The sequence below is a fragment of the Muntiacus reevesi genome, chromosome 1 (genome assembly GCF_963930625.1).
Source record: "Muntiacus reevesi chromosome 1, mMunRee1.1, whole genome shotgun sequence".
Lineage (NCBI taxonomy): Eukaryota > Metazoa > Chordata > Mammalia > Artiodactyla > Cervidae > Muntiacus > Muntiacus reevesi.
The window spans coordinates 130101388-130117141 of NC_089249.1; the positions used below are offsets into that span (position 1 = coordinate 130101388).

At 38.6% G+C, this 15754-nt stretch overlaps 1 protein-coding gene across 3 annotated transcripts in view; it reads right to left on the reverse strand.

The window, feature by feature from the left end:
• Positions 1 to 15754, reverse strand: part of TYW3 (tRNA-yW synthesizing protein 3 homolog) — a 43712-nt gene that overhangs the window by 18735 nt on the left and 9223 nt on the right. The window contains exons 6-7 of one of the 3 annotated variants that reach the window (XM_065928340.1): positions 14932 to 15065; positions 3344 to 3810 (exon numbers count right to left, since the gene is read on the reverse strand). In XM_065928340.1, the coding sequence (XP_065784412.1) occupies positions 3594 to 3810; positions 14932 to 15065 (351 nt within the window). In that variant the 3' untranslated portion in view covers positions 3344 to 3593. Of the gene's footprint in view, positions 1 to 3343; positions 3811 to 14931; positions 15066 to 15754 lie in introns of those variants that run through there. The other 2 variants (XM_065928349.1, XM_065928359.1) reach the window with 2 other exon arrangements.

Below are 15754 nucleotides of genomic sequence, written 5' to 3' on the forward strand. Positions count from 1 at the left end.
CATTTCTGGGCAACAGAATTGTCTTTGGAAGCTCTGCACTTGTCATTATTGGCTGTGAGACAGGGGGTATGTTTGTGGTGGGGGTGGAGGGTAAAGGACAGGAAATAGACTTCCAGGCATTTTTTCCCTCTACTTTAGAATGAAGAGGCTGCAGCAGCCTAAAGTAACAGCAGCAAAGCATACAAACTGGGAGACAAGGGCCAGTACTAAGTCGAGGGAGCTGTGGCTATCTGGATGGGTTCCAAAAGCTATCCTCAAGAATACCCCATGGTGTGATATCATCATTAATTATAAAAATACATTAGACTTCTGATTCTCAAAGATGAAGTAGATACACTGTTTCCTATTCCTTCCACTAAATGCAGCTAAAAACTCTTCATAGGGAATTCCCTGGATGTCCAGTGATTAGGACTCAGCAATTTCACTGAAAAGGGGACCCCAGGTTCAATCCCTGGCCAGGGAAGTAAGATCCCATCAGCCACACAGCATGGCCCAAAAATAAAAGCTCTGGACACTACATATAAAACAAACACAAGAAGACTCTGAGAAGTGACAAGGGAAAGGTAGGCCAGCTAGGGACTTGGGAACCTAAAGAACAACACAGTCATGAGTTCCCTGGCTTTTCTCTTTAACTCACGTATCCCAGACTGGACACTAGAAAAGCCAGCAACCTGGAAATGCAGGTGGGCACAAACGAACAAAAGAACACCACAAAAGTCTGCTTTCTCTAGCCAAAGAACCAGGAAATAGTCAAACGAGAGAAAAGTTCTGAAAAGTAATAGCTGTACTGGAGAGGCCCAGCAGTTATTCAGTGTAGGAGACAGACCAGGCCAGGAGATGCAGGAGTCATTGTCTCAGAAGGCAAGGCTACTGGGATGGATGAGCTTAGCTGGGGTGCAGACAGGAATATAAGATGAAGGCCAAAGACAGAAACTTGGGAATGCTTACAATGTCACTGGGGCTTCCCAGGTGGTGCTAATGGTAGAGAACCTACCTCCCAATGCAAGACACATAAAGAGATGTCAGTTTGATCCCTGGGTCGGGAAGATCCCCTGGAGGAGGGCATGGCAACTTACCCCAGTATTCTTGTGTGGAGAATCTCACGGACAGAGGGATCTGGCAGGCTACAGTCCATGGTGTCACAGAGTCAGACACGACTGAAGCGACTTAGCACGCACACACACACAATGCCATTACCCTTTGCTTTCCAACTAGAGAACAACTTGGGAGATTAAAGGAAAAAAAAAAATGCCCTTATCCCTGGACTTTCTCTTTTTGTGTTTTTTCAAGGTTCTAAACATGATTCTAAAGTGCAAGAAATGTTGGAAAATGTTAAAGGGTTGGAGAGAAAAAGAACTAAGAAAGATTATAAATAGGGAAATGACTGAGAAGAAAGCATTCAGGATGCTGATGAAAGGGCAAATTCAGGGATAAGAGTGTTAACAGGCCAAGTGCTGCAGGATGGCAAGGAGATGGAGGACTCAAAATGACTAAAGGAAACATTAGCTTACTTTAAAGGCCAAAGAGAGAGTTCAGAGCTGTCACAGAAAAAATAAAAAGGAGTAAACCTGGGCATATATCCAGACAAAACTATAATTTGAAGATACAGTCACCCCTATGTTCATAACAGCACTATTTACAACAGCCAAGACATGGAAACGACCTAAATGTCCATTGACAGACAGATGCATAAAGATTTGGTTTGGTACATACAGACGATGGAGTATTACTCAGCCATGATGAATGAAATACCATTTGTAGCAACAGGGATGGACCTGGAGATTTTCATTCTAAGTAAGGGAAAAAAGACAAATACCATGTGATATCACTTATATGTGGAATCGAGATGATGACACAAATGAACTATGAAACAGACTCATAGAATGGAGAACAGATTTGTGGTTGCCAAGGGGGAGAGGGGCGGGGGAGGGAAGGACTGGGAGTTTAGGATTAACAGAGGCAAACCGTTACATTTAGGATGAGTACAGTAGAAATTAACACAACACTGTAAATCTACTATGCTTCAGTAAAATTTAAGAAAGAATAATATTTTTTTAAAAAAATAGAAAAGAGGAATAAAGAAAAATCTCACAGTAACTTTGGAGCTTCCTGGATCCCATCCCTGACAAATTTTAGATGATAGCAGATAGTTATCAAGTTGATCAACTTTTAAAATGAGAGTACTGCTGCTACAGATAAGTCGCTTCAGTCATGTCTGACTCTGTGCGACCCCATAGACGGCAGCCCACCAGGCTCCCCTGTCCCTGGGATTCTCTAGGCAAGAACACTGGAGTGGGTTGCCATTTCCTTCTCCAATGCATGAAAGTGAAAAGTGAAAGTGAAGTCGCCCAGTCGTGTCCGACTCTTAGCGACCCCATGGACTGCAGCCTACCAGGCTCCTCTGTCCATGGGATTTTCCAGGCAAGAGTACTGGAGTGGGGTGTCATTGCCTTCTCCATAAAATGAGAGTATAAAATGGTATTTGTCAGAAGGAAAACAAAGGAAAGTGATGCAAATCTAAAAATAATTTATATAAAGACTTAGATAAATTATTAAAATATTAGGAAATGCCAAAACCACAACTCAGTGTTGACTACCTCATATACTTTTTATTTGATATTCTGGTGTTTTTGTCTTTCAATTTATTAGCTCTATGACTAACTAGTAATTTCTTTTTAAATATATTTTTTTATGATTTGATATTCTGAAGATACATTGTGAAACATCTTCAATTTATAGTGAAAATAAATAGCAAAATAAATAGTAATATATATGCAAAGTGGTCTATTAAGTGCTTTCACATTTTTATTTAACTTAGATGTCAGCACTCCTTTGGTGTAAAAATGGAAGGGATTAGAATTACTATTATGCGGAAGAGGAAATGGAAGCCCTTGGAAATTGATTTGCTTAAGGACCTCCAACTTCTCTGTCGCAGTCAGAACTCAAACCAAGGCTTCCGATTCTTTGCAGTTTTTCATAGCACATTTGTTTATTGAGATTCCTGTGTCTTAAGTTATCATTTCTGACCAAGTATAGTGAAAAACTATACCCACCTGTTCCACAGAGGCTGTGCCAGTGGCAAGCTCTGGTTTATGAGAAATAATGGGGAAAGAAGGTGTAAGTATTTTGTCCTGAACAAAAAAGATATCAGTTGTTTTATTCACAGAGTCTAAAGAGAGGAAAGATCCTGTCCTTGGACTCCAGGAAAATAAGCAGCAAAGTGACCCCCTTGAAAGCTCTTGATTTCAAAGTGAAAACTAAGAAAAATGTTGTTATGATTTTTACTCAAATATTCCTAATGTTAAGGTTTCTGTGAAAGGGTATTATAGTTCTGTTTTGAGGTAGACACTGAAACTTAGAGGGATTAAAAAATCATAATTTTATTTTTGCAATGACTATGTGATTAAAAAAGATACTATATAAGAGTAAATATTATACAGAATTGTTTTTAAAAGTTAAGTTTCTCTAAAATATAGAGAAAACTTAAATCTTGCTTTTCTGAAAGTCTGATACACTCAACAAACTCTTATTAAGAGCAGCTTTATAATATCTATTAGAAACATCATTCTACCAAGACATTTCTGAACCAAATCTCAGTAATCTTCAGGAAAGATAGTAACACTGATTCCTGGATCATCATGGTCGTTATTTTCAAGTTCTTTATCATTTTCTTCAGTAACGTGTTTGCCATGTGCTTTATCTGGGTTCCTTTTTTTTTTACGAATATATGGTGAGTTAACTTTCTCTTTAGGATGTGAGGTTGCAGAAACAGTTTCTTTTTCCAAAGCATGTTGTAGGCAGTTGTAAAACCTGTAAAGAAATAAAATACTCCTGTCATGTATGTATCTGTGTGTTCTCAAACAAAATGACTGAAATATACCTCAAACATAAAATTATGTAAATCTGGTATCTCATATTAACCTTAAGATATGAAGTAAATCACAGAAATAATGTGCTTCTTGTTTTTATGATTGCTTATTTATGAAAAGAAATGCATTTTCAGTTCTCTAAGAACAGTCTTGAAAACTGGATTGGAATCACCTCTTGACAACCTCTATCCTACCTTAATTTCTATTCCAGATGTAGGAGTCAAACAAAGGTAAGAAAAAGAACAGAAATATTTTTCTTTAAAAAAAATCATAACTGTAACAGAGGTCCATTATAGAGAATTTGGAAAATATATGAAGTTACAAATAGAGATGATCTCCACATAATTACCTAAAAATAATCACTCTCAATATTTTTATTTTTTCCAGTTTATGAGTGTATTCTGAATTAATACATCTGTCCATGTATACATATATCTGTCTTTTATACAATTGTGATATTACATACAAAGTTTTACTTTGTTTCTTCAAATGTAAAGTTTATTGAAAACATTTTCCACATCTCTAAATGAATTACAAAATAATACTTTTTAATGGTAGTATAACATTGTCACTTAGATTGGCCTTTATTTTTAAGTTTTCCCGATACAAACAATGTTATAAACATTTTGGAAATAATATCATCTGAGTCGTTAGCTATTTAGGATAGATACCTTGAAAGTAATTAAATGGTTAAAAGGTATAAATATTTAAGGCTCTTGATAAATACTGTTTTTCAGAATGGGTATTCAAAAAAATATGCTCCTAATAGCAGAACTTGAGACCACTTGACTCATATAATGAATATTACATCAAAAACATGCTTTACTTTGATAGGTGGCAAGAGTCTCTCATTATTTGAGTTTTTATTTCTTTGAAAGTGAACATTTTTTGTTTATTGTTATTTGAATTTTTTACTGTACATTATTCTTTTCCTTTACTCATTTTTCCAGTGGAGGGTTTGTGTTAGTTTTCAGCGGATGCCGGAGAGCAGCAAGGTGGCTTGGTTTGCTCCGCGTACTTCACATCAGTGCTCCACTGGGAAAGCTGAGGTTGCTGATTTCAACCTCACTGAGCCTCGATTTCCTCCTAGCTGTTATCCTGTACCTAGCAGGGTTATCAGAGGGTTATACATGTAACTACCTAGCACAGACCCTGGCATTGATAAAGTTCTCAAATGTGACTATTCTTACAGAATATAAACTCCATGAGACCAAGGACTCCATCTGTTTTGTCATCTGTTATATTCTTAGCGTGGAGTACAGTGCAGCCACACCTGGTTAAAAATATGCCCAATAAATGAATAAAAAACAACTGAACAGAAAAGGTAAACATCCTAGGTATTATCCTAGGCCCCAGATAAAATGATCTAAAAGTTGAGAACACTTCTGCCATTGTTGAGATCTTATGGTTTTAATAGTTCCGTTCAGTCGTGTCCAACTCTTGGGGACCCCATAGACTGCAGCACACCAGGCTTCCCTGTCCATCACCAACTCCCAGGGCTTGCTCAAACTCATGTCCAGCAAGTCAGTGATGCCTTCCAACCATCTCATACTCTGTCATCCCCTTCTCCTTCTGCCTTCATTCTTTCCCAGCATCAGCGTTTTCTCCAATGAGTCAGTCCTTTGCATTTGGTATCCAATGTATTGGAATTTCAGCTTCAGCATCAGTCCTTCCAATGAATATTCAGAACTGATTTCCTTTAGGATTGACTGGTATGATCTCCTTGCAGTCCAAGGGACTCTCAAGTCTTTTCCAACACAGTTCAAAGGCATCAATCTTTCGGTGCTCAGCTTTCTTTATGGTCCAACTCTCACATCCATACATGACTACTGGAAAAACCATGGCTTTGACTATAAGGACCTTTGTCAGCAAGGTAATGTATCTACTTTTTAACATGCTGTCTAGGTTGGTCATAGTTTTTCTTCCAAGGAGCAAGCATCTTTTAATTTTATGGTTGCAGTCACCATCTGCAGTGATTTTGGAGCCCAAGAAAATAAAGTCAGCCACTGTTTACATTGTTTCCCCATCTATTTGCCATAAAGTGATAGAACCAAATGCCATGATCTTAGTTTCCTGAATGTTGAGTTTTAAGCTGGGTTTTCACTTTCCTCTTTCTCTTTCATCAAGAGGCTCTTTAGTTACTCTTTGCTTTCTGCCAAAACAGTGGTGTCATTTGCATATCTGAAGTTATTGATATTTCTCCGGGCAAGCTTGATCCCAGCTTGCGCTTCATCAAGCCCAGCATTTCACATGATGTAGTCTGCATACAAGTTAAATAAACATGGTGACAATATACAGCCTTGACTCCTTTCCCAATTTGGAACCAGTCTGTTGTCCATGCCCAGTTCTAACTGTGGCTTCTTGACCTGCATACAGATTTCTCAGGAGGCAGGTCAGGTGGCCTGGTATTCCCATCTCTTGAAGAATTTTCCACAGTTTGTTGTGAGCCACACAGCCAAAGGCTTTGAGGTAGTCAACAAAGCAGAAGTAGATGATTTTCTGGAACTCTCTTGCTTTTTTGATGATCCAACAGATGTTGGCAATTTGATCTCTGGTTCCTCTGCCTTTTCTAAATCCAGCTTGAACATCTGGAAGTTCTCAGTTCATGTCCTATTGAAGCATCGCTTAGAGAATTTTGAGCAGTAGTTTGCTAGCGTGTGAGATGAGTGCAATTGTGCGGTAGTTTAAACATTCCTTGGCACTGCCTTTCTTTGAGATTGGAATGAAAACTGACCTTTTCCAGTCCTGTGGCCACTGCTGAGTTTTCCAAATTTATTGGAATACTGAGTGCAGCACTTTAACATTATCATCTTTTAGGACTTGAAACAGCTCCGCTGGAATTCCATCACCTCCACTAGCTTTGTTCGTAGTGATGCTTCCAAAGGCCCTCTTGACTTCACATTCCAGGATGTCTGGCTCTAGCTGAGTGACCATACCATTGTGGTTACCTGAGTTGTGAAGATCTTTTTTGTACAGTTCTTCTGTGCATTCTTGCCACCTCTTCTTAGTATTTTCTGCTTCTGTTAGGTCCATAGCATTTCTGTCCTTTATTGTGCCTATCTTTGCATGAAATATTCCCTTGGTATCATTAATTTTCTTGGAGAGATCTCTAGTCTTTCCCATTCTATTGTTTTCCCCTATTTCTTTGCACTGATCACTGAGGAAGGCTTTCTTATCTCTCCTTGCTATTCTTTGGAACTCTGTATTCAGATGAGTGTATCTTTCCTTTTCTCCTTTGCCTTTTGCCTCTTTTCTCAGCTACTTGTAAGGCCTCCTCAGACAACCATTTTGCCTTTTGCATTTATTTTTCTTTGAGATGGTCTTGATCACTGCCTCCTGTACAGTGTCACGAACCTCCATCCATAGTTCATCAGGCACTCTGTCTATCAGATCTAGTCCCTTAAATCTATTTCTCACTTCCACTGTATAATCATAAGTGATCTGATTTAGGTCATACCTGAATGGTCTAGTGGTCTTCCCTACTTTCTTCTATTTAAGTCTGAATTTTGTAATGAGGAGTTCATAATCCGAGCCACAGTTAGCTCTTGGCCTTGTTTTTGCTGACTATATACAGCTTCTTCGTCTTTGGCTGCAAAAAATATAATCAATCTGATTTCGGTGTTGACCATCTGGTGATGTCCATGTGTAGAGTTGTCTATTATGTTGTTGAAAGAGGGTGTTTGCTATGACCAGTATTCTCTTGGAAAAACTCTGTTAGCCTTTGCCCTCCTTCATTTTGTACTCCAAGGCCAAACTTGCGTGTTATTCCAGCTTATCTCTTGACTTTCTACTTTTGCATTCCAGTCCCCTATAATGAAAAGGACATCTTTTTTGGGGGTTAGTTCTAGAAGGTCTTGTAGGTCATCACAGAACCATTCAACTTTAGCTTCTTTGGCATTAGTGGTTAGGGCATAGACTTGGATTACCGTGATATTGAACAGTTTGCCTTGGGACTGAACAGAGATCATTCTGTCCTTTTTGAGACTGCACCCAAGTACTGCATTTTGGACTCTTGTTGACTATGATGGCTACTCCATTTCTTCTAAGGGATTTTTGCCAACAGTAGTAGACATAATGGTCATCTGAATTAAATTTGCCCATTCCAGTCCATTTAGTTCACTGATTCCTAAAATGTCGATGTTCACCCTTGCCATCTCCTGTTCGACCACTTTCAATTTGCCTTGATTCGTGGACCTAACATTCCAGGCTCCTATGCAATATTGTTCTTTACAGCATTGGACTTAATTCCATCACCAGTCCCATCCATAACTGGGCATTGTTTTCGCTTTTGCTCCATCTCTTCATTCTTTCTGGAGTTATTTCTCCACTCTTCTATACTGGGCACCTACCTGGGGAGTTCATCTTTCAGTGTCACATCTTCTTGCCTTTTCATACTGTTCATGGGGTTCTCAAGGCAAGAATACTGAAGTGGTTTGCCATTCCGTTCTCCATCATGCTCTTATATCCTATTATAATGGGAGGTTTTGACAGGAAGTTTTTGATATCTACAAGATAGACTGCTATTTGAACCAATTACATTCTTTATTTTAATTCAAGAAACAGGCTAAGTTCCACTTGCAAAAGCTCTGAAACTGCCCTAAGAAAACCAAGCTAATTGCGTCTTCCCAAATACTTCACACAATGCTAAGATATACCTAACATGGTTACCACATTTCCTATCCATATTTTAAGAACTTATGTAGTCACCACTATACACCTTGATATTCATCACCATTCTTGGCAGATAACTAAGGCTAAATGGTATTTCTAGAATGAATAAATCAATCTCAAAGAGGGAGGTACAGTGAAAGAGAAAACAGTACTTTAAGAATTAGAGCAAAAGGTTTTGAAAAATTTAAACTGGTATTATTTTAGATCCCATAACATGGTCACAACATTTTCATTTAATGTATTCCTTGTATCCTTACTTAACTGAAACCTGGTTCCCCACAAACACACCACTGCCCTGCATTCCTGTCAAGAGGAGAATGCTTATTCTTTCAGTATCCTGCCCACCAGACAGGTGAAGGATAAGGTAAGAATTCACCTGCCTCACCAACACCTTTCCAGGCTAAACTCCTTTATCTGCTCCTCGGATTATCTACCAATATTCTGTTCAGTCCTTTACATTCATGAAAACTACACTTGGCCTGATCTTTGTCTCCAGGTCTTGCCATCATCCTGGGTGACTTCAATGATTGGTTTTCTTCTCATTTTCCACACAGCCTATATAGCATGATTTTTAAAAATGCCTCAGTAGAATGACTCACTTTATCTAAAACAAATCTAAGCATGTTACAAAAGGGTATGAATCACCCTTATCTGATCATAAGAGGCTATTCATGAGGTTCAACATTATCTTCTATCAGTCTCTACTCAAACCTGCTCTTTAAACTTAGGTAACCAGGTCTTTTCTCTGGATTCTACTGTATTCCTAGAAAATTAAAGATAAGATTAAATTCCTCTTTTATGAGCACAGCGAATTAACAGCTGTGTAAAATACCTTGTTGACCGCACTAAAAAGGTAATTAAAGAGGAATAGGTGCCTTACTTCTAATCTTCCATTAAACAACCTAAGAATTCAAAGCTATAACCCTTGGGGGACCAAAGGAACAAGTGGTAAAAAAGGAACAAAGCCCTTTTCCATGCTGAGAGCCAAAATACAACTTCAACTACTTTTTTTTTTCTTTTTCTTTGTTAAGGGAACTTTTAAAATGTCCTTTGGGAAACTGTCTTACTCAATAAGTCAGAAATTTGTTTCTCAACTACATGTTCTCTTCTCATGCTCTGACCCTTTACACAGCATTCCAAAGCCCGATTCTCAAAGTATAATGTTCTCAACTTTCAAAGGCAACAAAAAGAGCTGGGAGTATAAAAAGAAATATATGCTCAGGCAACTGTTTTTCTGCACCCCCTCCAAAGAAAAGCAAATTGTCTTCCACTTTTCTACCTCTGTAGTCAAGATTATCATGACACAGGGCAACTTGTATATAGTTCACTTCATGACAGAACTTTTCAGACCAGCTCTGGGAAAATGAATTTCTGTTCTTCAGATCAGTTAGGGGACCATGGGCAATAAAAAGCTGGTATTTCTCACTTCTGAAATAGGAACATAAAATTAATGAAATCTTAAGCACAACTTCATATCCTTTTGCATGCGTGCATGTGTGTAAAGTCGCTTCAGTTGTGTCTGACTGTGTAATGCTATGGACTGTAGCCTGCAAGGCCACAGGATTCTCCAGGCAAGAGGACTGGAGTGTGTTGCCAGGGGATCTTCCCAACCCAGGACTGAATTCACTTCTCCTGTGTTTCAGGTGGATTCTTTAACCCTGAGCCACTGGGGAAGCCCTCACACCCTTTTAGGCTTCTATTATTCACAGATAACAAAAGAAGACTATTCTCATATATTATTCATTTGGATTTTTAACTGATTTTAAACTCTAGCATTTTTATTAAAAAACATATATGTGATAGAACCTATGCCAGGTGCTAAAAACAAGTAAGAGACGGTCTGTACCCTCAGGGAGCTCAGAGTTTGATGGGAGCTGCAGAGGTGTAAAGATAAATTCAATGTGCCATGAAAAAGCTAAGATAAAATAGAAGAACACGGGACACTTAGCTCCAAGAAAGATCAAGAAATACTCCTTGGGAAAAAAACCCCAAAGCCTGGGCTGAATTGCAAGGATGAATGGAAGCTGGCGAGGTGAATTCCTCTCTCTTCTGGCACAGAGAGGAATTATGAGAGGACAAACTGAGGGGAGTTGGCATCCAAGGAGAAACTACCAGAAAATATATGTTTTGCCTTTATATTACTTACTTCTCTGACCGTAAGTATATAAAGAATTGTGTGAGTTATTTATTTACCAGCTTTATTTCCATTTTAAAAGATAAGGCTTGGCTCCTCCTTCTCCTCTACCCTCATTTCCATCTGCTGCCGTGTAGGCAGTATCATTCCCATTCACCTTGTGACCTGGAGTCCTGTTACTTCTTACCCAGACTGTGTAGCAAGTCTATTCTGGTCGCCCCATCGGTAAGCCATCTTACATGTCTTCCAGAATAATGACCTTAAGTCTGTGAAGCCATAAAAGTAGCACTGTTTTTTTTTTTTTTTTAAGTAGCACTACTGTTAGAACAAGTCTGTCAAATAAATTCAGCAAGCATTTATTAACCACTGTTCTCCTATCAGACACTCAGAAAATGATAAGAAACTGTTCTTGCCTTTGGGGAACTCATTATAATGTATTAACTTTTAAGTTCCTTTATTATTTATGATTAATTCAATAAAGTTATTGGGTTTCTACTCTATAAAGTTTTAGGATAAGAGATATTTAAAGTGTGGGTATGTATGGATATGTGTTTGGTTGGTATCTGTGTGTGGAGGGAGTAAGTCCTATTTAAAAGCTGACCATCTTATAGTGGGGAAAAAAGACATACATGCAATTAAATAAGTGTAATTCAATATGGTTCACATTTCTCTTTGCACTGAGGCATAAACAGTAATAATGCTTGTAAATGGTAAGACTCTGAACCAAGGAAATTGTTAAAAGAGGTTGAGACTAAGATAAGATATTGAGAAAAGGCTGATGGGATATTTGGTTAGATATGTTTAATAGGTTATTAGATATATGGGCCCAGAACTTGCGAGATATTTGGAAGATCTACCCCAGGTGGCGGTAATGGTAAAGAACCCTCCTGCCAATGCAGGAGACATAAGAGATGTGGGTTCAATCCCTGAGTTGGGAAGATTCCCCTGGAGAAGGGCATGGCAACCCACTCTCGTATTCTTGCCTGGAGAATCCCCATGGACAGAGGGGCCTGGCGTGCTGCAGTCCATAGGGTCTCATGGAGTTGGACATGACTGAAGTGACTTAGCAACCAGTGTCTGGGGAAGCTAAAGCAATGGGCCATGGGAGGAATCCTGGAGAACAATAGTATTTAACCAACAGGTAGAATAACAAGAGAAACCCAGAAGGAAGCTAAGAAAAAGCACTGGAAGGAAAGTAGCAAAGTGATGTCACACAAATGCTTACCAACAGGTGTAAGGAAAATGCTCAATGTCATTAATCATCAAGGAAATGCAAATCAAAATCATAATGAGATTATCACCTCACACCTGCAAGGATGGCACTTATCAAAACAAAACAAAAGACAAGTGTTGGCAAGGATGTTGAGGAAAGGATGCCAATGAATTGTATAATGGTTAAAATTGTGAATTTTATGTTATGTATATTTTACTATAAAAAAGCAAAAAACCAACCATTAGAAAAAATTAATTTTTTTACTCTAATTTGCTTAATTTTTATCCACATTATATGCCAATATACTTGGACTTTTTATTCTACATTTTATTTAATATTTATTTTCTTATTACACAGTTGGTAAGAAGAGAAACATGGCTAATTTCATCCAATCTAAGTCAGTCTTGATCTCTTATTAACAGCTTCAAAGATAGCTCTCCTCTTGTAATTGGTAAATAAACCTCCAAACTGCCCATGTTTCACCTGGAAATCATTGTAGATGAAATTATCTTACTCTTCCCATGAAGAAGTGGACTTGGGAATTGTTTTTTACGAAACAGACCTCTTGCTATTAAAATTATCTTAACTTTTGATTTTCACATTTCAAGAATATTTCTTATTGCTGGAATGCTACTCATTAGGATTTTGACTTTTAAAACTTCTCTTATTACAGCTGTTTGAATTGTGAAACTTTGGTCCCATGACAAACCAATTTTATACTCAACATCTGATTGCAGAACTCATCACCTCCAGTGTTTAATTTTTCTCTTTTCCACATCAGAAGACTAGCTCTTTTTCTGCATTTGGTTGAATATACAGCTGTTCCCCAAGGAGCTCCCTAATTTGTTCCCTCTTTCTGAATTCACATGTAATCTTCTAATCAGTATCTTAAGACACTTTTTACCCTTCTTTAATTTTTCACTGATTTTATATGATGAGCATGACTCTCTTGATAGCAGCATGCACACTATAATCTCAAAACATATTTTTGAGTCAATGGATTTAAAGCATAATTTGATTTTATAGTTGGTGAACGTGGCTCAATTAACTTCACCAGGTGTACAGTTAGTTGATCTTGGGCTATATTTATAATCTTGTTGAAATTCAAGTAAGAAAACAGAGAAACTGATTTCCTACCTCCTACTTTTTCACCAATAGTCTCAGATAGAATGCCGTCTAACAAATGTAGCCAACTTTTGGGATGGTACCAATAAATACTGCAGCCTGGCATGCTGCAGTCCATGGGGTCGCAAAGAGGTGGACATGACTTAGTAACTGAACAACCACCAATAAATACCTACGTACAGTAGCCTGGTGGAATGGCTGGGTACCTTCAGTTACTTTCTTGAAATCACTTTATTTAGAACATCTGCTCAAAGTACCTTGTGATCAGGAAAACTCTTAGGCTTATTCAACCAGGTTTCCACTAAAAAATTAAGCCCTAATGCCCATAGACAGCCACTGTATGTCATGAATTAACTTATCTCCCATGTATCTTGGCTGGTATAATTTATATGGCACTGCTGGGAGAACTGAGAAATAGTCACTTGCATAATTTTGTTAATTTTATGGTTCAAATAAGGAGCCCTGGCTGAAAAAGCCTGGATGGTGAGACTGATGTGATTATAGCTTTACTCTCTGTGTGAGTCAGTGAAGGAGGAGAAAGGCTATCCTCAGAACCATGACATGACACAGATGGGGCCTGTCATTCCATATATGCTGTCTAATGTATGCTAAAATTGTTCTTTAAGACAGATACAAGAAAACTGAAGCCAAGAGAGTTGAATAAGTAGTGGTGGGAGCAGGATTTGAACTCAGTTCTGCCTCTGGAACCCAATTCTTCCTCTTCCATCATGCTAATCTGCTGCCAGAGTGGCTTCTGGCTTTAGCTGTTCCATAAAAATTCTAGGTATTAAAGAAGCTGAGTTTTAAAGAATGTTAAGCAGATGAGTTAAGCAAGAGGATTCCTTTTCATTTGACAGACAGGATTCTGATGGTGATATGGAGAATGGCTTAGCAGAGAGACACCCTGGAAACATTCTACTCTTAGATCAGTGGTCCTGAATAAAGAATGTGGCAGGAAGGGTGGGGAGAGAAGAATGAGTCAAGAGTGATTTCGGCAGTGATTGGTTGTGAGGTGACCAAAGGGGTGGGGAGAAAGCAAAAAGGAAATAATAAATGACAACAAGATGAATTCCTCAATAACTCAGAAATACCATCTTACTGATGGCAGGTCAGTGGCATTTATCTTCATATATAAAATGCAGCATAATAGTCACTTCTTTATATCAAAAATTCTATTCTGAGGAAAAAGTTGAGAAAGAGGAATGTAAAATTAATCAAACAGAAACAAGAGAAATACAAAGATGCGCACTGACAGCCATAATCCTGCTGACTGGGACAATTATGCCAATGCACATCTAATTCATGACAAGAGCTGGGTTCTGATCTTGCCAGAGGTATAAAATATTTATCAGATTAAAATTAACCAGGCTGTTCTCCTCAAAAGGACAGTCTAAGTAATCTGCAGCAGGTCCCATCCCGGAGGCAGAGTGCACCGTGTCCGGCTGCCTTCGGCTGGGTCAGCTGTGTCCCTGTGGCTGCCTTGCTCTCAGCTGAGTGACTGTTTCTCCTTAATGCCTGCTGCTGGCAGCCGCACGTCCTACTGTCCTGCATGGAGCTTCCTCCGCTTTATGCTCCATTTAGTACCCGCTGCAGTCTGGCCTTTATGCACGCCAAGTCTCTTCAGTTGTGTCCGACTCTGCGCACCCCTGTGGCCAGTACCCCACGGGGTTCCTCTGTCCGTGGGGTTTCCCAGGGAAGAATACTGGAGTGGGTTGCCATTTCCTTCTCGAGGGATCTTCCCAACCCAGGGATTGAACCTGCATCTCTTGTCTCCTGCACTGGACTACTCTCATCAATTATTTTCATTATCTTTATCATTCATGATAAGGCTACAAATATAAAAGCAGCTGGGAGTATAAACTGGAGATGATGTGTATTAATATTTTCAAAGAAGACCCAGGTATATAAGACTGACATACCTTTCAATTCTCTTCTTGTTTTCTTCCATTTTTTGATTTGCTATCTTTAATAGGAAGTCGATATACTCCTCTGTCACCATTAGTTTCCCTTGATGGCTTAATGGAACTTCTAGGCCATGTGTGCTCCGGACAGCCTACAAGGAACAATTCAGATGGGATGACCTGTGTACTAGAGATGCTGAAGATAACTAAAGAATAGTCCACTCTGGGCTGTGTTTATATATAGTTTAGCTCCATTACAGCACTTACGTTTGCACTTTGATACAATTTAGTCAAATACAGTTGAATCAAAGGAGAGTAAATAGATTTTCCCATCATATGAAGTCATTTGTAAAGAAAATCATTTTATACATTGCCTTTCAGAGAAGCAGGTATTATCAAAGAGTCCAATAAACTTAATGGTATCAATCTCAGTAAATCTAAGAAAGATTTACTTAAATACACTATTTAAAGAAACAAAATAAATGAAACCTCAACAGAAGTTTTAAGGGAAAATCAAAATGGTTCAGATGCTGAAGGGCCTCTTAGCACTGCTTGCTCAGGGTGGTTACAAGATACACCAGGCCTGTTCCATCGCACAAAGTGGCTGGTTTCTTGATGCTTTAGGGTTGCCAATCTTAGTAACCCCATTGAGGAAACAGTCAACATGTTCCCAGTAAATCCAAACACTGGATATAGGTTAAGAAACAACAGAAACTCTTATGAGGCAGAAAAATTCATTCAACGAGCCTTTACTGAGTTTTTTACTGCAATTTTCCAGGCCCCACGGAAAGTATGAAGATACAGGATGAGTACACATGGTTCCCATATAAAAGAGAGCTAA